Here is a 22,852-nt window from a genome sequence, read left to right as displayed (position 1 = left end):
GTGGATAATAACACGAGCCCAATAAGAGAACTAAAGAGAAACGCTGGTGGAGGCTTATTCGGAGATGGGCTTTATATGAAAGCCCATTTAATGTCCACTCAGACAAACGGCTCCGTGTTGCTTAGTTTGGTTGCCGCCAACTTGGCATCTGCTCATCGTCAAGAGTCAAATTATCAAGCCTACCACCAATAATTAACAGCAAATGTATGACGTCACTTATGTTGCAACTACTCTACATTTTCGTTTAATTTTACATGAGGTTTTTATACTATTTTGCTACTATATAAATTTTCTAAGTTGTTGTAGAGTATATATATGATTACTGGAAACATTATTAATTCCCTCCTTGATATAAACTACAATATATGACGAGCTGATCCAGTAATCCACCTGAACCGAAGCTGTGAACAAGTACACAACACACACACATACATAAATATATATTGATACTAAGCTTACGAAGTTAATAGGAGCGTATCAATTTTTAATAACTACGTAACACTTAGCCATAATGCCATAATGGGGATTATAAAATATCAATATAAGTTTCAGAACATGTTGGCATCTATCTATATGATTAAACCCTTCATTAATAAGAGTTTAATGCATGACGTCTTCGTGAAGGCAACGGCACATCTCAATGAGATAATTATAAATTCATATTTGGGCAACCAAAAAAAACTGTAAGTTTCATAAACTGTTAGGAAGAGATGAATTACCGTGAGAATCCAATGTTTTTACGAGTTTCGTGTATGTTACCTTGGAATTTAGGAAATTACAGCAGGTACCATTACTATTATTTTGTATTTTTCACAATAAGAAAAAGAAGAAGAAAAGGATCAATTTTGGCGCGTATCTCGACACGAGATGGTTAGGTCAAACGAGGGGACCTTGAAATGTGGATTTGGTGTTGGACCAGCACGTGCTTCTCTCCACGGCCTTTCAGGAGTTTGCTTCTTCTACCGCACGTGCCACTCCTTTCCTACGTGCGGTTTCCTCTGTTATCTTCTCTTCTTATTCTTTTTGTCAAAGACCCAAAGTCCACATTATTGTTTGCTTCTATGTTGACTTCTTTTTAGAAACATGGATGATTTCATAAATTCAAAATAACTATATATATATCTGGAAACCATATCCATGATGATTTACAAGCTCTCCCATACGGGTCATACCATTTTTATTATATATGTACACCATGTTCTTTGATATTCTTCGGTAAAAATGTGGGATCTGACAAATAAAATATTGATCGCATCTATTTGTATAACATTATAAGCTTGGGTGAATATATAAAAATACAATAGAAAATGTGTTTGTATTCCAATATAAGAAACTTGTGTAACAAAAATGCTAAGAAATAACTAAAACATGAGTGGGAGTGCACCTTATTATATTTTCAATCATATAGTAAAGGCTTTCACTCTAACTAATTAATTTGGTAATGAGAAAACAAATTTGAGCTAACGTCTATGTCAGTTGTATTATTGTATAAACAATAGCATTAGGACTTGGTTAAGCGAAATTTTATACTACTATAGTACTAAAATTTCAATGAAGTGCACTGAAATTGATGCAATAAAAAAGGCTAATGGGAGCATAGTTCAAGGTACGATACATCATTTTTCTTCCCAACATTTGACTGCAATTCGAGGGTATAGAAGCTTCAATTCTTGTTTTGTTTTTTCCTTGGGATACATAACCAGATCTTCTATTATACTATAATACTTACCATGTAGTTTATAGTATTCGGTATTTATTAATCCATTCCTACTTGTTTTCAAAGCAAATTAGTCAGACTTAATAAAGAACAGCTGTAAACCTTGGTGATTAAAGTTAATCCTTATAACCATATTCACGCCACACACAAAAGGGTGCTACGTTGTATATTACACATACACACGTTCTTTATACACTTATATATGTATACTTATAAATCCGATTAGTAAAATTTGCAAATTGAATAATATAATATTTGTAGGAGTAGATACAATACTAGGTATATATTTTATAAAAAAAATTGAACATGAAACATACTATTAAAGAAAAATATGACTATTGGTATAACATCATATATATTGTATATTAGAAAATGTTAAATTTAACTAAAAAGTAAGAAGAGAAAACTGATTTATTTACATATAATAACACATAAACAGTTCAATATGATGAGTTTGTAAGATAATTTGCTCATAAGATTTACAAGAAATTGCAGTGAACAAAAAAAAGATTTATAAGAAATTGCATATTCTAGAGAATATCTATTTTTAGTTGTGCATAAAGATAGTTTTAAATCAACAAGAAAAGTTACAATAGGAATTGCGGATACAATAAAGTATTTCTCATATATTTCTGTGACCAGCTTTGGTATATTAAATTGAAAAGAAAATAATGGTGGCACTAATCCATAGAAAGCCGAGTCTCTCCCTCATCTCTTTCTATCTCAAAGAAGAAGAAAGAGAGAGACAGAAACCCTAAACATCGTGCCCTTTAAGCTAAGATATCTTCAGTTTTGTAGAAGTTCATTTTGCTTGCTCCTTTGCCTTCTCTCTTTCATTGTCTTCTCCCTCTTGCCTCTAACAGAAGCAATACTTTCCGACCTCCAAGGTTCGTTTTCTATCCTCTTCCATCATATATCTTTCTTTGTTGTCATCATCATCATTTGCATATACATATATATACACACGCACTCACTCACACCACTCTTGTATATATATGTGTATTTCAAGCATTCTCTATTTTCATTTTTTCTCTTTGATTACTCAAGAACATGACTAAGTATTTTATCAAACCTCTCTTGTTTAAGAATAGAGCATGCTCGGTTTTGAACAACTTCATGTTTCTTTGGGGATATTCAAGTTCTTTTCATGCATATCAATGTAAGAAAGATCCAGCTTCTGCTAGTGGAAAAAGCCTTTTGTTCTTTATGAACATGTGCATGCATGATGAACTAGGGTTTTTAGATCTAAAAAAATCATGCCTTGATTATTTCTTGGATTCTTTACACAGTGATTGGTGAAAACCCATTATTGGTCATTAACTTCTGCTTACTTTGATGTAATATGTGTTATTGATTATATATAATTGATTAGGCAAAGGAGAAAAGGGAAGCATCTTTAATTTTTTTTTAAAGAAGAGTACGCATAATGGAGATAGGCTCGTCGTCCACAGTGGCCGGAGGAGGACAGCTCTCGGTGCCTCCAGGTTTTCGGTTTCATCCAACCGAGGAGGAGCTTCTCTATTATTACCTCAAGAAGAAGGTTTCTTATGAACCAATTGATTTAGATGTCATTAGAGAAGTTGATCTCAACAAGCTTGAACCTTGGGATCTTAAAGGTAAAACTTACAACCCACTTATAATTAACTCTTCTAGTCCTTAATAACTACAAGTATCACCAACTAATCCACACACTTAATGAAGGATTATTATTTATTGATCAGTATTCTATATAATAAACTATCGCAATTAACATCGTAGATTTCTAATTATCTCTATAGAGAGAATATATATCAAACACTGGGAATTATTTTGTTGTCTCTTCACAAAACTACAAGTTAGACGTCAAAGGAAAAATACATAGATTGCGTAACATTGTCTAGGGTTTTGTCTGCGTCTCCATGGAAACATGTATATCTACTTAAAAATGTCTTATAAGTTTAATCAGTTCTCATCCTGATAAATTATTTTCCAGTTTTTATGGATCCACAAAGCCTTATACGTGTGGGTCTATATACATACATCAAGAAAGAGACAAAGTTGTCTATTCACTCATGTCGTTTAGATCTATAACAGAAGACAAAGTGTAATGTCTTGTAGTACATGACTAGGAATATTGATGTAATATTAATGATGTATTGTACCCTCGAAATAAGCCAATGGTTTTTCACATTGCAGACATATAACAAACCCTTCGTCGTAAGCCACATATATATTTTTATAAAACTACTGAATTATTTTCGGGTCTTTTATTACATTTTACAAATAAAATTTTTTTTTTGTATTTACGTAGAAAAATGCAGAATCGGGTCGGGTCCTCAAAACGAATGGTATTTCTTTAGCCACAAGGACAAAAAATATCCAACTGGAACCCGAACGAACCGAGCCACTGCAGCCGGGTTCTGGAAAGCTACTGGTAGAGACAAATCCATACACCTCAACAGCTCTAAAAAGATAGGACTTCGTAAGACTCTTGTCTTCTACACTGGTCGTGCTCCTCATGGCCAAAAAACTGAATGGATCATGCATGAATATCGCCTAGACGATAACGAAAACGAGATCCAGGTACTTAATCAATATATATATATCAAACAAACTCTCTTGTTCGATGAAAAATAATATTTAGAGATCATATTGCATTTTATAAATATAGAGATCATATCTTGCATAATGTGGACTAACTATGTATGTGTGACTTGCAGGAAGATGGGTGGGTTGTATGCAGAGTGTTCAAGAAGAAGAACCATTTTAGAGGATTTCACCAAGAACAAGACCAAGATCATCACCATCACCAATACATAAGCACCAACAATGATCATGATCACCATCATCATCAGCATCAAACTGAATCCAATTCGAACAATCATTCTTCTCTGATCCCACTATCTCTGGATCATCATCATCATAACATGGGAAGACAGATCCACATGCCGTTACATGAGTTTTCAAACACTTTAAGCCACGGGTCAATGCATCTCCCTCAGCTCTTTAGCCCTGACTCGGCCGCAGCAGCAGCAGCAGCAGCCCAACCGTTTGTGTTGTCAATCAACACAACAGACATTGAATGCTCACAGAATCTACTGAGGCTGACTTCTAACAACAACAACTATGGCGGAGACTGGTCGTTTCTGGACAAGCTTCTCACGACCAACATGAATCAGCAGCAGCAAGTGCAGAACCATCAAGCCAAATGTTTTGGTGACTCAAGTAACAGCGACCAGGCTGTTACTCATGACCATCTGGGCAATAATAATGGTAATGAAAGGTTCCCGTTTCACTATCTGGGAAACGATGCTAATCTTCTCAAGTTCCCAAAGTAGACCAAATCAAATTTGATTTGATTTGATCAATCTCATGTTTTCAATTTTACTCTCTTCGTTAAGCTGTTGGACTTATCACAGCAACCACGTTAATGTTTCTGAAATCTGTTACTTTTTCCTTCTATAATTCTGTCTTTCATTAATGACAAACTACCCTCAAGGTTCAGTATTGTTTCCAACACCTACGCACTCCAAAATACATAAGCTCTATATCTCTAGCTTGTCCATAACTACATCTGCTGGATCGTCTTCCTTCGTTTACTTTTCATCCCAATTAATGCTTTATTGCAAAGTAACTCACATGGACCGCTACTCCAATTCCCTGAGCAGTCATCATTAACTATCCGGAGTTCCGTTTTTTTCTTGTACTTCCAGACATACCTAGTGAGAAACTCAAGTCCATATCACGATGAGCAACTCAAGCGCTTCCTCTTCAGAGAGATAGCCATATAAATCAAATTTTTTCATCTCTCCTGCAATATTTGGGAACTCAATTTCATGGACCTTCATAGCCTCATGGACCTCTGGTGTCTGATGCGCTCCTTGACAGACTGAAGGATGTATTGAGCCAATCTAGGCATATCAAGTGGTTCGTCGTCGGACTGAACCGACCCGGAAGTCTCCTCCATTATGGATGTCCCATTCAGATCTAACGCTTTTAGTCGACACGCGGTCTCAGGACGCTCTGTGATATTGGTGCAACCCCGGAGTAAGAGGAATTTCAGGTTTGTCAAGTTCTTCAATGTGGGAGGCAGGTTCTTAAGCCTTTGGCACCCGGACATGTTGAGGTAACAGAGTCTTGATTTATCACCTATCGTTGCAGGCACTTCCTCTATTGCCGTTCCCTTCAACGCTAGTGATTCTATGTTATCTCCAACCTCTGGAAATAGTGTGATGTTGGGACAGTTGGAGAGCCAGAGAGTTGTGAGGGAATCTATGTTTCTAATGGTACGTGGAAGATTCTTCAGTTTCTTGCAACCTGATAAGTGCAGAGTTTTGAGCTCTGATAGACGCTCAATTGACGCTGGAATTTCCTCGATTGCTGTCTCGTCAAGTGTTATCTTTCTAACATTTTCTGAAAGGAATGGGAAATCTTCTAGACTTGAGCATCCTTCGAGATGTAGAGTTCTAAGAAGCCTCAAGTTGATGTTATTTGGGAGGTTCTTGAGTTTCTTGCAGCCGCTAAGCTCCAGTACCCCGAGGTTGTTTAGATGTCTAACAGAATCAGTGAGATCAACTAGGCTTTCACAGTTGTCCAAATTTAATTTCTCAAGACTTGTCGCCTTTGACAGGTTAGGAACTTCAAGTAGTCGTCTGCATCCTCTCAAATTCATTCGCCTTAAATTTCCAAGGTCCTGGGCATATAAAGAGACAACAGTTCAAGCCACAAAAGAACTAGCAGACTACAAACTAGCTCATAAATCATAATATAGAGCATAAACATAAATTAGTACCTGAGTTCCATTCCAAAGTGTTTCAACCGAACTGTTAGGGAGGTTGAGTTCAACTAGATATGTAGTGCAGAATCGAGAAGGCAAAGATTTCAGACTATACGCCTGCCAGTGAAGATATCTCAGCATAGGGAGATAGACAAGGCCGCCAGGCATGCATATCTTACTACTCTCTCCACCAGTGGAATTGTTGTAAAATTTTAGCAGCTTTAGATTGTACATCCTCTCAAAGATTGCAGGGCTTATGCAGAGCTCCTTTCCTTTGGGCATGTCAAGAAGTAAACTCTCAACTTCAACTGCTTCAGATCCCTGTTAATTGAGTGTAAGAGATGAGACCATGATACTACGGCACATGCTTTAAATAATATGACCAAAGAACCAACCACTTCACTCTAAACATAGATTCTAATGATAGTGAGATACTACAACGTGCATGACTTGATGAAGCTTAAAATTAAAAGAAGTTAATGGCTTACCATGTTTTCACATAACACGTTGTTGATGTCCATAAAGTTCCACAGAATCTTACGTTTCCATGGGTTTTCTTCTTTTCCTTCGCAAATGATACTCCTAGCCATATCTTGGAGTACATCATGAACCCATAGCCTCTGTGTGGTTGAAATGCTAATTAGACATTTCTCTTTAAGAGTTCTGATACACAGCGTGGAGCGGAATGGCATGTGCCCAGAAACAATGAACAGGTCTAACACCCTGCTGACGCCATGCATATGCTTTCCATTGAAACAACAGGCAACGTAAAGAAATATTAACTTTTCTTGATTGTTTAATGCCTCAAAACTTTCCCTCAACGCCTTCGAGACAGAACTATTGACATTAGTTCTCAGCAGGTCCAGGTAGTATTCCCAATCTGCAATGTCCCGGCGATACAGAGCTGCACCAGCAACTCGAATAGCTAAAGGAAGGCCATCGAGTTGCTTGACGATATCAATAGAGAGCTCTGCAGAATCTTTAGGTGGTCGAGGTTGCTTGAAGGCATGCTTACTGAAGAGCATAAGTGCTTGGGTAGTCTTCAGAGGCTTGACTTCATATATGTATTCCACATCATGCTGCTCCAGCACACGCTTGTCCCGCGTAGTTATAACGATCCTGCTCCCCGGTCCAAACCACTCAAGGCTTCCGACCAATTCTTGAAGCTGTTCTACGCTGTCAACATTGTCGATAACAAGAAGTATACTTTTCCCACGGAGCCGTTGCCTCATGACGCCAGAATCACCGTCCCATGAGTTCAGATCTTTTCTGCGGAGGATCTCCCTCAAGACTTTCTGTCGCATATGCGATGAACCATACTGTTCAAATTCCGTTTTCGCATTCTCTAGGAAGCAAACGCCGTCGAACTTACTTGAGAGGCGTTTGCAAACAAACTTTGCAATGGTGGATTTACCTATGCCTCCCATGCCCCAGATTCCAACCATTCGAACATCTCCGGAGTCCATGGATAAGAGAGATTCCACGCTTCTCAAGTGGGGCATTATCCCAACCAGTCCCTCTGCGTCGCTGGATGGCTGTGAGAACAATCTGTTAGAAAGATCTCGAACGACTTCTTGTACAAGCACTGCTTCCTCGCTCCTGCCACATATTTTACCGCAAGTTTTTTACCAACGACTTGTTGTACAAGTTTCAAACCCAATCAAGAAAAGTTGCGGAATGGAAAAAAAAACACATATTTTCAATGATAAAAATATAAAGAGAATTTTCATTAAGGGGAAAATGAGTTTTAGTAGATTGTTAATGGAAAATTTTACAAAATTAACACTTTCATATTATTAAATTATGCTAATAACATTTTAAAATTTTAAATAAATATCAATAATTTTTGCAGTGAACAAGAGTAATGTTGTAAATAAAGTTATACTATAAATTGTTTTGTAGTATTAAAAAATGTCAATATATTATTAAGACGTATTGAAATATAAGCTAAATATTTATAATAAAAACTAAAGTATTTTTAATAAATTTTAATTATTTTCACATTTTATTTTTTCTTATAACAAAGTGAATTTTATAAGAAATTTTAAATTTAACATCCATTCCATAGTTCTGTGATTTTTAAATTTTTTCTGCGGTTTAACTATTTTTTCCGCGATTCCGGTTACCAATAGGAGTCTAAATGCCCTGAGAAAATTGATATTGGTGAAGAAGAATGAACCTGGTCTTGGAATCCCATCCCGAAATATTTCCAACTTCAGCCAACGCCTTTCTCCACCTCCCCACCGTCTCCAGATCATACCTCAGCTCATGTTTCGCTAGAGCTTTCTCGTGTAAAGATTTCAGATTTGGTTTTGAAATGAAAAGAAGGAAGCTTGAGCTTTACTGAACTTCATTCATCTCTTTTTGATAAGATCGTTACAAGAGTTACTTATTTATACAAGAAGCTAAAACCCTAGGTCATAAAGACAGATGGCAAGATCAGAAAGCTTCTACAGATCAAGGGCTGCAAAACGATTTGACAGCTTCAATCCATTATGCTCTTCAGTCTTTGCTATCGTCATGGTCTGTCCTTGTACTTTGCTTTTCTGCTTCTTGTCTTCATTATTTTCGCAGAGCCGTTGTGACGCGCGTGTTTTGAACTCTGGGCCGTGGAGACATGTCTGTTGCTTGGGCTTATGTTGTCCGTGGCCCATCTTCTCTCTATCCTCATTACCAGTCTTCAAAACGATGACGTTTGATGCTCTGTCTTCAACAGCCCCTCTCAAACTTGGGGTAGGAGATGAGTCTACACCAAGTTTGTATCTCAGTGAATCAAAAGCTTTAAACGTCAAAGGCTTAGTAAAGATGTCAGCAAGCTGAAGATGAGCTGGGATGTGCTTCACTAAAAGGGCTCCAAGAGCAACCCTCTCACGCACGTAATGATAGTCCAACTCAAAATGCTTAGAACGTTTGTGATATGCTGGATTGGCTGTGAGATAAACCGCTGATAAGTTGTCACAGTACAGCTCTGGTGTGGTCTGTATCGGAACTCCTATCTCACGTAGAATAGAGCACATCCAGCTAAGCTCTGAAGCCGTTTCTGATAGGGACCGGTACTCAGCCTCTGTCGAGCTTCTGGAAACCGTTGGCTGCTTCTTTGAGGACCAAGAGATAATGTTCAAACCAAGATAAGTGCAGAATCCTCCCGTTGATCGTCTGGTGTTGTGGCATCCAGCCCAGTCGCTGTCACTATACGCACGCAAAGTGAAGTCGGTGTCTTTGAAGATGTTGACGCCATAATCTAACGTGCCTTGAACATAACGGAGGATCCTCTTCAACAGCATAAAGTCAGAGACTGTTGGCTCATGCATCTTTTGGCAAACGTAGTTTACAGAATACTGAAGATCCGGCCTTGTCAGAGTCAAATACTGCAACTTCCCGGCTAGACTTCTGAAATAAGTTGGATCTTCAAACTTCTTGTCTTGGTGTGGGACTTTGCTCAACTGCAGTGGCAAAGGTGTAGCCACAGTGGTACACTCCGACATTCCAGCAGTAGCAAGAAGGTCTTTTGCGTACCGTTCTTGTGAGAGGAACATTCCTGAGGAGTGAAAGGTTGCTTGAATGCCAAGAAAGTAGTGCATCCTCCCAAGATCCTTCATGCGGAATTGCTTGTTTAGCTCATCAAGCAACTTAGCTAGAACCGTTGAGCTGTTCCCTGTAATTAACATGTCATCTACATATAATAAGAGCATGATAATATCTTTTCCTCTTCGGTAGATGAATAAAGAAGGATCTTTGATGCTGCACACAAAACCAAACTCAATCAGATAGGTGCTAAATTTATCAAACCATGCCCGTGGAGACTGTTTCAAACCGTAGAGAGACTTGTGTAGCAGACACACATGATCCGGCTTACTCTCATCAACAAACCCCTTAGGCTGACTCATGTAGACTGTCTCATGAAGATCACCATGAAGGAACGCATTGGCTACATCCATTTGCTTAATATCCCACTGAAGAACCGTAGCAATATGAAGAACAATCCTGACGGTTGCAGTTCTAACCACTGGACTGTAGGTCTCTAGATAGTCAATCCCTTCTTCTTGACTGCAACCTTGAGCAACCAGTCTTGATCTCAGCGACTTCACTGTCCCATCTGCGTTTAGTTTTTCTCTGAAAACCCAACCATTTCCAATGACATGCATGTCTGGTGTATATGGAACCAGAGACCAAGTCTTTGTCAACTCACAGTTCCCTATCTCTTCTTTCATTGAGTTGTTCCAGCCCGGATGCTTCAATGCTTCAGCCACTGTCCTTGGTCTCGGACACAATACCTTTTGTGTAAGCAGTGCATATCTTGGATTCGGTTTTGTGATCCCTGCTTTGAGCCTTGTTGTCATCTGATGATTGTTGACGGGCATATTTGCTCTTGGCAATGCAGTCTCGTTGTGCTCTACTTGTGGTGAATTACTCTCACGATCTATCAGTCTCTGAGAAGTTCCATCTGTGATAGGTAGAGACGTGCTCATGGTTTCACTAGAACTGATCACAGAACAACTTCCGGTACTTGAACTGTTTGGTGCGACAAAGTGTTGAGGTTTGATGACACACAACCTAGGTTGCATCGTCTCTTGTCTTCCTTGCGTTGACTGAGACTGAGAGACAGCACTCCTGTTGCTCTGTAGCCAGGCCTCCATCAGTGGCGTCAGAGCCGGTGGATGTAAATGACCATACACATCAGCAAAGGGAAACTTTGATTCATCAAAGATAACATGCCTGCTGATGTATACTCTTCCTGTAGCTGGGAGCAAGCATCGGTATCCTTTATATTTCTCACTGTAGCCAAGGAATACACACTGCAGTGACCGAGGATCTAGTTTATTTTGAGTGTAAGGTCGCAACATCGGGAAGCAGGCACAGCCAAAGATCCTCAAAGCATCATATGACGGACTTTTGTTATGTAGCTTCTCATATGGACTTGCAGTGTTGGTGTTCGCAGAATGAGGGAGCAAATTGCTGAGGAAGTTCGCAGTCATAAACGCTTCAACCCAATACTTTTGAGGCGCTCTACTCTGGAACAGAAGGGAAAGACCAAGCTCAACTATGTGTCTGTGTCTACGCTCTGCCAAACCATTCTGTTGAGGGGTGTGTGGGCAAGAGAGGAGTTGTTGAATTCCATTCTTTTGTAAGTGGAGAAGGAACTGGTTGCTTATGAATTCCCCACCACCATCACATTGAAAAGTTCCAATGGTGGTGTGAAACTGATTTTGCACAAGCGATTGAAATGCTATGAATATTGAATGAAAATCAGACTTCTTCTTCATAGGGTACATCCAACAATACCGAGAATAGTTATCAATAAGAACAACATAGTATTTAAATTCTTGGACTGACACTACAGGTGATGGACCCCAGACGTCGCAGTGTATCCTCTCAAGCGGCCGTGTAGCTACAAACTGAGACGCTGAGAACGGCAGCCTTGAACTCTTAGCCATTTGACAAGACACACAGAGAGACTTGGATCTTTTATTGATGAAAACAGACTTGATAGACGCTAGACGCTGAAGGATATGCGGATTAGGATGCCCCAACCTTTGATGCCAGACCTCATCACTAGCAGCAACCTGTCTTGTACTGAAGAAGGCATGAAAGGCTGGTTCCTTTATTGAATACAGGCCCTTAGTGTTTCTTCCCTGTAACAGAACCTTCTTGGTGGCCTTATCATATATGCAGACATTATCAGCATCAAAATCAAAACCGCAAGGATAATCCGTTGTAAACTTAGATACTGAAAGTAATGGTTTAGCTATTTGAGGGCAAACTAAAACATCATTCAGTATAAGGTTACCTGACGAGGAAGCAATGCTTGCAGCTCCGGTATGAGTGATTGGAAGGTACTCACCATTTCCAACCATCACTGAGTCTGAACCCATGTAAGGCTGAGCATTTTGAAGATGATGAGGAGTGTTGGTGATGTGTGCTGACGCTCCTGTATCAGGAAACCACTCTCCTCCACGGGAGTCAATCATATCAGAAACTCTCATAGCCGCGAGCGCGTTGTGCATCTCATCAAGCTGATAACTGTTATCAAACCTGTGCCAGCACCTCATGGCCTCATGACCTGACTTTCCGCAAATTTGACAAACTGGACGAGCTTCTGAATCAGCTGACACAGAGCTCCTTGAGGAGGATGAAGATGAGAGATGCTGTGGAAAGCCTCTTCCTCTTGTAGAGAAGAAGCTGCGTCCTCCTCTGTTTCGACCTCTGTTTCTGGTGAAGAAGGGTCTTCCTCGAACCGTGTTGAAGGCGAGATGTGGTGATACTGCCGTGTCTGTAGTGTAGCTCTTAAGTCTATCTTCAAACGCAACCAGACGTGGCACGACATCTTCAAAGGAAGGGTGATACTGTGTATCCATAGAACCTTCGATACTCGTTTTGATAGGCTCATACTCCTTTCCAAGGCCTAACAGTGCTGCAAAGATCTTCATCCTTTCGTCTACAGGTTGCCCTATCGACGTGAGTTGGTCACAGATAGTTTTGATGTCACGAAGATAGTCATCCATCGATTTATCTTGCTTGGCAGTTGTTTGAAGTTTCCTCTGAAGCTCAAAGAGTCTAGCTGATGTTGGACGGTTGAAGTGACTGGCCAGCGTCATCCAGATCTCATATGAGTTGGTGCAGTGAATCACGGAACTTTGAACATCCTCGGAAAAAGAGCCCAGAAGCCAAGACTGTATGGCTTGGTCAGTTTGAAACCAAAGCGCATAGTCAGGGTTCGGAGCTGGCGTGGTTGTACCATTTATCGTGGGTGCTGGTATTGTTGCAGCTGGTTGAGGTGTAGATCCGGTGACAAAACCAAGTAACCTCTGACCGTTGAGAAAAGCTTCAAACTGCCGCTTCCAAAGAATGTAATTCTTCTCCGTGAGCTTGACGGTAACAGCGTTGGTGAGTTTAAGAGCAGGAGGGGTATAAGGTTCCATAGATCTATCTTCCATGGAGCTCTGATACCATGTAAAGATTTCAGATTTGGTTTTGAAATGAAAAGAAGGAAGCTTGAGCTTTACTGAACTTCATTCATCTCTTTTTGATAAGATCGTTACAAGAGTTACTTATTTATACAAGAAGCTAAAACCCTAGGTCATAAAGACAGATGGCAAGATCAGAAAGCTTCTACAGATCAAGGGCTGCAAAACGATTTGACAGCTTCAATCCATTATGCTCTTCAGTCTTTGCTATCGTCATGGTCTGTCCTTGTACTTTGCTTTTCTGCTTCTTGTCTTCATTATTTTCGCAGAGCCGTTGTGACGCGCGTGTTTTGAACTCTGGGCCGTGGAGACATGTCTGTTGCTTGGGCTTATGTTGTCCGTGGCCCATCTTCTCTCTATCCTCATTACCAGTCTTCAAAACGATGACGTTTGATGCTCTGTCTTCAACATCTCGAACCAGCCGTTTCTCCTCTTCAACTCTGACGGATCGATGTCAAGAAAAACAGGGATCAACTCGAGCCGTTTCTTCGAAGCGAGGTCGACGATAAGCGAAAGCTCTTCCAAACACCAGCGAGAGGTAGCGTATCCCTCGGTGAGCACAACGACGGCGAATCGTGACTCTTCGATCGCTTTCACGAGTTCTTTCCAGATGAAACCGCCTCTCGTGAGCTCTCTGTCGTCGTGGAAGGCTTTGATTCCTTCCTTGGTGAGAGCCTCGTAGAGATGGCTGACGAAACTTCTCCGAGAGTCTGTTCCTCTGAAACTGAGGAAGACGTCGTACTTCCACAGAGACGGACCCCTCGATTCATCCGCCGCGGCCGAAGAAACTGAAGAAGGCACGTGAGTACGAAGCTGAGGTGTCTCCGGTTTCTTCAGAAATTCGCGGAAGCGACGTAGTGGTACCGAGAGAAATGCGAGGAAGACGAATATAGTCAGGTGGAGAAAGCTAATCTCCATGGAAGCAAAGAGCCGATTCGATTCGATCCGATCAATCAATGAAGTTTTCGCGCTATTCAGGAAATCAATCAGTCGCCATTGACTTGAACTCGAATCTTCATCGTGACGTCAACCACACACTGTTACACTCGGCTGACTTTATATGCATGGGCCCAATGGGCTTATTTTGTTGAGAATTTATAAAATGAGCCCATATATACCCCCATCAAAGACCAATCTCACCATCTTCTCGATACAATCTCATTTGTAAAAAACACAGAAAATCATCTGCAAGGTATTCTATTTTCGTCAAATGTATATCCCATAATTATATAGCCGGGAAAAAAAACACGAGAGAAAGTGAGGGAAAAAAACTTAGGGTTTTTGTTTTATTCTAATTCTCTCCCTCCTCGCCAGTGCACTGATCAAACAGGAGCTAAGAGACGATATCGTCGCGTAAACTCCTCGCTGACTCCTTTATCGCGCTTACTACCCAGGAAGATTTTCGTAATGTTCCTTCTGCTTCGAGTCGTTGACAATCTACTGAATCATTAGATTTTCTATTTTAATTCTCAATTTCAAGCTATTTCGTAGCGTTGTGATCTCGCGGAATCGTTGTATCGGCTGCTTTAGTGTTTTGGATTGTTAGTGATGTTGATGGCGTTTGATCAATTTGGTTTTGGTGATTCATTGTTGGATTAGTTCGAAATCAAAAGCATGCATGAAGAATCTTGTTTTCGATTTTTTTTTCTGATTCGATTAGCTTTCGATCTTTGCCGTGTGACTAAAACTGTTATCATCGTTTCCTTTATTGCAGCTTAATCATCTTGAAGGAGCACTTAATCAATCTTCTCTGTCTTGGTAGTTTACTGGTGGTTCTATAGTATTTCAGTATATCAGATTAGCTCTACACGTGTTTCAATTAGAGCAGTTAGGAGGATTGTGTTGTTGTGATGGGTACACCTAGACACCAGCAGCCTTTTCAGCACTCTATGGTACCTGGATACGGAAACAACGAGACTGTTCTACAAACGGGGAGCACGAGTGCTAATATTAGAGCTCCCAATCAAAATGCTTCAGATGTTAAGCAGGTGCGTAACTTCTCCATACAAACAGGGGAGGAGTTTTCTCTTGAGTTTATGCGTGATCGGGTGAATCCTCAGAGGTCTTCCAACCCCAATGCAGCTGGGGACACCAATACAAGTGACTGTGCTTCAGATGTCTCCAGGATGAGCACTATGGAAAATGGCTTGAGGGGTTATGACAGAACCAACCCTTCGATTCACGAGTTTGGAAATAGACTTGGTCATGTCCAGTCAGCACCGCAAGCTTCGTTTAGTAAAGATAGTAGTCTAGGAAATTTACTAGGATACTCATCTTCTTCAGCCTCAGGTAGTGTAATAGCGAAAGTTAAGATCTTTTGCAGTTTTGGTGGGAAAATACTTCCACGCCCAGGTGATTCACAGCTTAGATATGTTGGAGGCGAGACACACATTATTTCTGTAAGGAAGGACATATCTTGGCTGGCGCTTAGGCAGAAAGTACTTGAGGTTTATTACCAAACTCATGTTGTGAAGTATCAGCTTCCTGGTGAAGATCTTGATGCGTTGGTCTCTGTAACATGTGAAGAAGATCTCCAGAATATGTTTGAAGAGTATAACGAGATGGGAAACCGTGGTGGCTATCAGAAGCTTAGGATGTTTCTGTTCTCCATCAGCGATCTGGATGATGCTCTTTTGGGGGTTAATAAAAATGATGGTGACTCTGAGTTCCAGTATGTTGTAGCGGTAAATGGCGTGGGAATTGGATCAGGAAGGAACTCTACTACCCTTCATGGGCTGGATAAATCTTCAGCAAACAACTTAGCTGAGCTTGATGTATGGAACACTGAGGGGATTAAAAGCATTGCTGGAGATGTTGTTGGAGTTAGCGCACAGCAGTTGATGGCAAATGGGTTCCAGCAATCATCTGGTCAACAGTCCGAGTCTATTCCACCAGGATCATCGCTTCAGTATTCTCAGTCTATTCCACCCAATGCTACATATCAGTTGCAGCAATCTGTTCCAGCAAGTTCGGATCTTCATTATTCCCAGTCAATTCCCCGGAGTTCTTCTTTCCAGTATCCACAATCCATCACACCGGGGTCTGCCAGCTCTTATGGATTTTACCCGCAGTATTACGGGCACGTGGTTCAACATGGAGAAGGAGAGCACTTTCCTCTGTATGCTCAAAATCCTAACTACTCCGGTCTCGCGGAAACTACCAGTTCAATACCGTTCCAAGGGCATGTCAATCAGCAAGGTGGATGGGCTGAAGGGTATCCGTACCCTAGTCCTACACCACAAAGCACGCAAGCCCTTGCTGAGGAGCAGAAGGTATTACCACCTGATATGAAAGTTCATGAGCATGTTGAGCCTGAAAACCGTAAAAATTTGGCAAACGGTCACCAGGATCCTCCTCATATAAATGATGCTGAGGTGACGAATCAGAATCAAGTTCGGGAGGTGTCTGCTGCAACAATTACTCCTAGCCAGGAGGCACATTTACTTCCCCCTAGAAGTGATGCACGGCAAAGCGCTTCTCCAAAGCCTGATACTTACCGTGATGATGTTTTTGCTGGGCTGGTTCCTCTATCTGGTAAGGAAGATCAGCTCCCAACTTCAAATGGCAATGTTCGTAACGACTCTGAGTCAAATCTAATTGATCTTAACTACCCTGAGCCTGTGCATTCTCCAGCTAAGGTATATCGTTCAGAGAGAATACCTCGTGAACAGTTAGAAGTGCTAAATCGTTTGTCGAAATCTGATGGCTCGCTAGATTCTCAGTTCTTAATGTCTCAGCCAGAAACGAACACTGCACAGCAAGATGCAGCAAACGAAGCAGCTGGAAAGTCACATGAAAATTCCCAAACTGTTAATGGTGATGCTACCCACCGGGAGCATAAAAGCATTGAGACAGTCTTTGAAAAACTGGGGGTATCAGATGATACATTGGACTCCGAACCCCTGCGAAAAATTGCGAATCATGATGATGCAAACAAGAACGGAGTAGTCAATGGGGCAGATGTAAACGCAGCAATTGGTCATGCTACTCCTGAAGAGCAAGCTTCTACCAAGGATTCTGATTCACTGCATGGAGATATTCTTATTGATATCAATGACCGGTTTCCTCGTGACTTCCTTTCTGAAATATTTTCGAAGGCAATCTCAGAGGACACATCTGCTGTCCATCCATATCCTCACAACGGAGCTGCTATTAGCATAAATGTGCAGAATCAAGATCCAAAAAATTGGTCGTATTTTCAGCAGCTGGCTGAAGAACTTATCCAAAGAGATGTTGCGGGTGCTGACCGAGCTGATTCTCACTTTCCATCTGACCTTAAAGATGGTGGAGAGAGCTCCAGATTGCATCTCAGACCATTGAGTAGAGATGGTAATTCAGCAAACGTTGTTGATCCTAAATTGACTTTAGGTCGAGATTATGGGGATGATTTTTCTAGAAGGAACGGGGGTGGCACTAGCACTATTCTCCCTTCTCTTGAGAATGAACATATGAAGGTCACAGAGAGCGAAGAATTTGGCGATATGAAGGAGAACGTGAGGACGCCATATTTTGCACCAAAGGTTAGTTGCAGTTTTTTTTATTTTATAATTCCCAAAACCACAAGTTTTACTAACGAGGATGAAATTTGTAGGATGAAAAGACAGAAACAAAGCATGCTGCGCTTTCTCTACTTGGCGCAGAGTTTGACCGCAGTGGCTTGCAGGTATGATGAGCTCCAAAAAAATACACCTAATAAAACATTTACTATCTTTGCATGCAAAATGGGCCATGTCAGTGGCTCTTACAGTTACAAATTTGTTATAAGAATCAGCAATACTTGCACCTTGACTGTGTTCTTCTATTTGGTTTCTTATTTTAATCTGTGTGTTTTGTTTCATTTCCTGTGGGTTCTACTGTCAAAACATATCCCTACTTATATCCCCCCTATGTTTCTTCTGAGGCGTTATTTATGCTGCATTAACATATTTTAACAACGCACTCGTAAATATCACTAGATCATTAAGAATGAAGATCTTGAGGAGCTGAAAGAGCTTGGTTCTGGTACTTTTGGAATGGTTTATCATGGGAAATGGAGAGGATCAGATGTCGCTATCAAGAGGATAAAGAAGAATTGCTTTGCTGGGCGGTCATCAGAGCAAGAGAGATTGGTGAGTTGTTTGCAGATCATGTCTTATGCATTTTCCTTTTGGCCATGCCTACAATTCACTGCACACGTTGATTTCTCTGCAGACTGGTGAATTCTGGGGGGAGGCTGAGATTCTTTCAAAACTTCATCACCCGAATGTGGTAGCATTTTATGGTGTTGTAAAAGACGGGCCTGGGGGGACAATGGCGACCGTGACAGAGTACATGGTGGATGGTTCTCTGAGGCATGTTCTGGTCCGGAAGGACAGGTAAAGTTATGCTTATTAGGTCCTGTGATATCACTTTGATGGGTCTCAGTTCATTTAACTTATGCACTATTCTCTTCTATTTACATGGCCAGGCATCTTGATCGTCGAAAGAGACTTCTCATTGCCATGGATGCTGCATTTGGCATGGAATATTTGCACTCCAAAAATACTGTTCACTTCGATTTGAAATGTGACAATTTACTTGTGAACTTGAAAGATCCTTCTCGCCCAATCTGCAAGGTAATACTATTTGGGTGGACCCTTCTGAAGAAAAAAACAGTTTAAGATAATGTTAGAACATATCAGATTAATATCCACATGCCAATCCAGGTTGGTGACTTTGGATTGTCAAAAATCAAGAGAAATACATTGGTATCTGGTGGTGTACGTGGAACCTTACCATGGATGGCGCCAGAGCTTCTAAATGGGAGCAGCAGCAAAGTTTCAGAAAAGGTAAAACATTCATGATAATACCAGTGATGTCCCTTTACCTACTTTGACTTGTATCATAAATTTTTTTTGCATGAGTCGCCTATCTTCTAGTTTAGGAGATATCTTGAGATGAATCTTTATGATTAGTTTCTTGTCAAGAGGAATCATATGTTATTGCATAGCCTGATAATGCAAACAAACAATGAGATACCTTCATATTATTGTTCTTTGTCCCGCAGGTGGATGTATTCTCTTTTGGTATTGTTCTGTGGGAGATTCTGACGGGGGAGGAACCATATGGCACTATGCACTATGGGGCCATAATAGGTGCGTTGCTAGTAACACACGGCTTATTGGGTTTCCGCCTGTTCATTCTTTCATTCATGCTCATAATGTTGAGGATGATGACTTCATTTTGTGAAAGTGCAGGTGGGATAGTGAACAACACACTAAGGCCAACCATACCAGCCTTCTGTGACGATGAATGGAGAACGCTAATGGAGGAATGTTGGGCACCAAACCCAATGGCAAGACCATCTTTCACAGAGATAGCTGGTCGCTTGCGAGTGATGTCATCTGCAGCTATTTCGACCCAGTCCAAGCCACCAGCTCACAAGGCTTCCAAATAAGAGGAACCTTTTCTTCTTATTATGTGCAGGGAAAAGTATTGTTTTCCAATTCTTTTAATTTTTTTCTCCAGTTTTAATACTCAGTTTTTGGAGTTTCAGTAGAGATATTTTTTCACACTTCCCTTTATTTTCTTTGAAAATAAAAATAAAAATAAAAATGTAAATATCTCAGTTAGTCGAAAATTGTCATCTCTGAAGAACACACCACGATCAACCTTACACAACTCCACTGGAGGGAAAATAGTGATAAGAAATGATTCGTCTCTCCGGCAAGACTTACGCTTCCCTCCGGTACAGAGGTTTATCTAATGAAGAGAGAGGCTAATAAGCCTTACTAGTTAGAAGTGGATTAGGCCCACTAAATCTCCAAGCCCAATATTTAGAAATTTAATTTCATGACACGTAACCGGCCCAGAGAGAGAGAGTCAGTGGTAAAATCGTAATATGTAATAACTTACTCTTCACGGGCCCACATTTTTTGGGTGTTCTCCACGCTGCTTTTATATACAGACTCGTCTTCTCGAAAGATCAGCCAGTTCTATCTTCGTGTAAGCTTCGATCGTCTCTCTCTTTACCTACGTCCACTCATGTGAGTATATACCTTCAGATCTTCACTGAATCGCTTTCGGTTAGAGTTTGCGCCATGTTTTGTAGATCTGTTTGATTTCTCCGTCAAATCTCATTTTCACGGTTGTTGTTTGCAGTGTTCTCTTTACTATGGCGACGAAGAGAAGCGTTGGGACTTTGAAGGAAGCAGATCTGAAAGGAAAGAGCGTGTTCGTGAGGGTTGATCTCAACGTTCCTTTGGATGATAACTCCAACATCACCGATGACACCAGGATTCGCGCCGCCATTCCCACCATCAAGTACTTGATGGAAAACGGATCTAGGGTTGTTCTCTGCAGCCACTTGGTATGTCCTCCAGCTTATCTGTTTCGATCTGATCTGTTTTATCAGCTCTTTTGGTTTTTATCACAGAGCTTCGTTATTTGATCGGTGGTCTATATAAGCAGTCGTCTTCGCTTTATTACATGATAGTTTATTCCTTGTCTGAATCATTTCATTTGTGTAATTAGGGTATCATTTCATTTGTGTAATTAGGGTAGCTCTCCTTGGAACATTGATATTCAGTTATTTTATGTCTTAGTGTTACTTTTGTTAAGTCCACCTCATATGCTAGCTTATCTGTTTTGATCTGATCTTTTTTATTAGCTCGTTTGATTTTATCACAGAGCTTCTTTACTTGAGCTGTCTACATATGAATATGTCTTCTCTTTGTTACATGATATTTAGGTCTTGTCTGAGTCGTTTGGTTCTATGTATTGCTCCCCTTGGAACATTGATATTGAGTTATATTATATCTAATCTGAGTTCAATTTTGATGTTTCAGGGCCGCCCCAAAGGTGTTACACCTAAATTCAGCTTAAAGCCTCTTGTGCCGAGATTGTCTGAGCTTCTTGGTGTTGAGGTTTGTGCCTCTTGTTCCTCTATGCGAACAGCAACTGTCGTTGATGTGAATTAACATGATTTTGTGACTTGTTGTTTAACAGGTTGTGATGGCAAATGACTCTATTGGTGAGGAAGTCCAGAAACTGGTTGCAGGACTACCTGAAGGTGGTGTTCTTCTCTTGGAGAATGTTAGGTTCTACAAGGAAGAAGAGAAGAACGACCCTGAATTCGCAAAGAAGCTTGCTGCCCTTGCTGATGTCTACGTCAACGATGCTTTCGGCACTGCTCACAGAGCTCATGCTTCCACTGAGGGAGTTGCCAAGTACCTGAAGCCTTCCGTCGCTGGTTTCCTCATGCAGAAGGAACTTGATTACCTTGTCGGAGCTGTGGCAAACCCCAAGAAGCCTTTTGCTGCCATTGTTGGAGGCTCAAAGGTTTCGACAAAGATTGGTGTCATTGAGTCACTCTTGTCCACCGTTGACATCCTCTTGCTCGGTGGAGGTATGATTTTCACTTTCTACAAGGCGCAAGGACATTCGGTTGGATCTTCCCTTGTGGAAGAGGACAAGCTTGACTTGGCCAAGTCGCTCATGGAGAAGGCCAAAGCCAAAGGTGTCTCTCTGTTGCTACCGACCGATGTGGTCATTGCTGACAAGTTCGCTCCCGATGCCAACAGCAAGGTAACAGTCTCATCATTGCTTTGACTCGGTGGATAATGAACAAAAAGAACACACTTTAGTGTCTGATTTGGTCTGTTTAAAGCTGAGACACTTGTGAACTCTTTGCAGATAGTGGCAGCCACGGCAATCCCAGATGGCTGGATGGGACTCGATATTGGTCCAGACTCCATCAAGACATTCAGCGAAGCTCTGGACACGACCAAAACCATCATCTGGAATGGTCCCATGGGTGTATTTGAATTCGATAAGTTTGCAGCTGGAACTGAGGTATGAGCAACTAGTACTGCAACCATAGATTCTCAAACGTTTGTCAGCATTATCACATAAACCCAAGTTTTAATCACCCTTTACGAAAGTCCATTTAACTTCAACTTGTTTGCTAACACGTGAAGTAACTTGATCTCTTGTCTTGTTTATCATTAGGCCGTAGCAAAGCAGCTTGCGGAGCTGAGCGGAAAGGGAGTGACCACAATCATAGGAGGAGGTGACTCTGTGGCTGCCGTTGAGAAGGTGGGTTTGGCAGACAAGATGAGCCACATCTCTACTGGAGGTGGTGCCAGTTTGGAGCTTCTGGAGGGAAAGCCACTTCCAGGAGTCCTCGCTCTCGACGACGCTTGAGAATCTTCCAAGTTTCATTTCTCGTGTGTTTTTGTATGTGCAAGTCTGGGTTTATTCTGACCAGATGAGGAAGCCACTTTTTGGAATTTTTAATAGTTTGTTGCCTTTCTCTAATAAAAAAAAACAGATGAAACTCTGAAGCGTTAATTATCAGTTATTTTCTGGATGATTATCTCTCTTGGTTACAAAAAAAACATTCGCAACAAATAAACACACTGAACGCGTAATTTTTCGGCCTGATTAAACACGCTA

The 22,852-nt window shown here is 40.9% G+C and overlaps 4 protein-coding genes across 7 annotated transcripts; 3 read left to right on the top strand and 1 right to left on the bottom strand.

Annotated features, from left to right (window-relative positions):
- The first annotated feature begins 234 nt into the window (after positions 1-234).
- On the top strand, positions 235-5,158 carry LOC103832428 (protein SOMBRERO). Of its 2 annotated transcripts, XM_009108433.3 has the most exons (4): positions 235-2,604; positions 3,090-3,333; positions 4,008-4,279; positions 4,417-5,158. In XM_009108433.3, the coding sequence occupies exons 2-4, from the start codon at positions 3,144-3,146 to the stop codon at positions 5,032-5,034; spliced, it is 1,080 nt and encodes a 359-aa protein (XP_009106681.2). In that variant the 5' UTR covers positions 235-2,604; positions 3,090-3,143; the 3' UTR covers positions 5,035-5,158. The 2 variants fall into 2 exon arrangements, with proteins under 2 accessions (XP_009106681.2, XP_033131212.1); XM_033275321.1 differs by having other exon boundaries at positions 235-3,333.
- On the bottom strand, positions 5,107-14,590 carry LOC103832429 (putative disease resistance protein At4g11170). Its single transcript, XM_033275314.1, has 5 exons — positions 13,850-14,590; positions 8,653-8,759; positions 6,962-8,072; positions 6,489-6,794; positions 5,107-6,389 (listed from the first exon to the last, which is right to left on the bottom strand). Exons 1-5 carry the CDS (start codon positions 14,354-14,356, stop codon positions 5,541-5,543), a joined length of 2,880 nt encoding a protein of 959 aa, XP_033131205.1. The 5' UTR covers positions 14,357-14,590; the 3' UTR covers positions 5,107-5,540.
- A 1-nt stretch (position 14,591) lies between these two features.
- On the top strand, positions 14,592-20,036 carry LOC103832427. Its single transcript, XM_018653167.2, has 9 exons — positions 14,592-14,842; positions 15,153-17,958; positions 18,030-18,101; positions 18,394-18,546; positions 18,629-18,792; positions 18,885-19,032; positions 19,123-19,245; positions 19,464-19,551; positions 19,654-20,036. The coding sequence occupies exons 2-9, from the start codon at positions 15,289-15,291 to the stop codon at positions 19,851-19,853; spliced, it is 3,618 nt and encodes a 1,205-aa protein (XP_018508683.1). The 5' UTR covers positions 14,592-14,842; positions 15,153-15,288; the 3' UTR covers positions 19,854-20,036.
- Positions 20,037-20,321: 285 nt separating this feature from the next.
- Positions 20,322-22,770, top strand: LOC103832426 (phosphoglycerate kinase 3, cytosolic). Of its 3 annotated transcripts, none has more exons than XM_009108429.3 (6): positions 20,322-20,442; positions 20,558-20,765; positions 21,244-21,321; positions 21,404-21,982; positions 22,091-22,249; positions 22,406-22,770. In XM_009108429.3, exons 2-6 carry the CDS (start codon positions 20,571-20,573, stop codon positions 22,598-22,600), a joined length of 1,206 nt encoding a protein of 401 aa, XP_009106677.1. In that variant the 5' UTR covers positions 20,322-20,442; positions 20,558-20,570; the 3' UTR covers positions 22,601-22,770. The 3 variants fall into 3 exon arrangements, with proteins under 3 accessions (XP_009106677.1, XP_009106678.1, XP_033131210.1); XM_009108430.3 differs by having other exon boundaries at positions 20,375-20,481; XM_033275319.1 differs by having other exon boundaries at positions 20,384-20,401.
- Positions 22,771-22,852: the final 82 nt, after the last annotated feature.

This window comes from Brassica rapa, chromosome A07, assembly GCF_000309985.2.
Source record: "Brassica rapa cultivar Chiifu-401-42 chromosome A07, CAAS_Brap_v3.01, whole genome shotgun sequence".
In the NCBI taxonomy this organism is placed as follows: domain Eukaryota; kingdom Viridiplantae; phylum Streptophyta; class Magnoliopsida; order Brassicales; family Brassicaceae; genus Brassica; species Brassica rapa.
The sequence above is the reverse complement of the archived record's forward strand: the minus strand, read 5'-3'. Positions and strand labels throughout refer to the sequence as shown.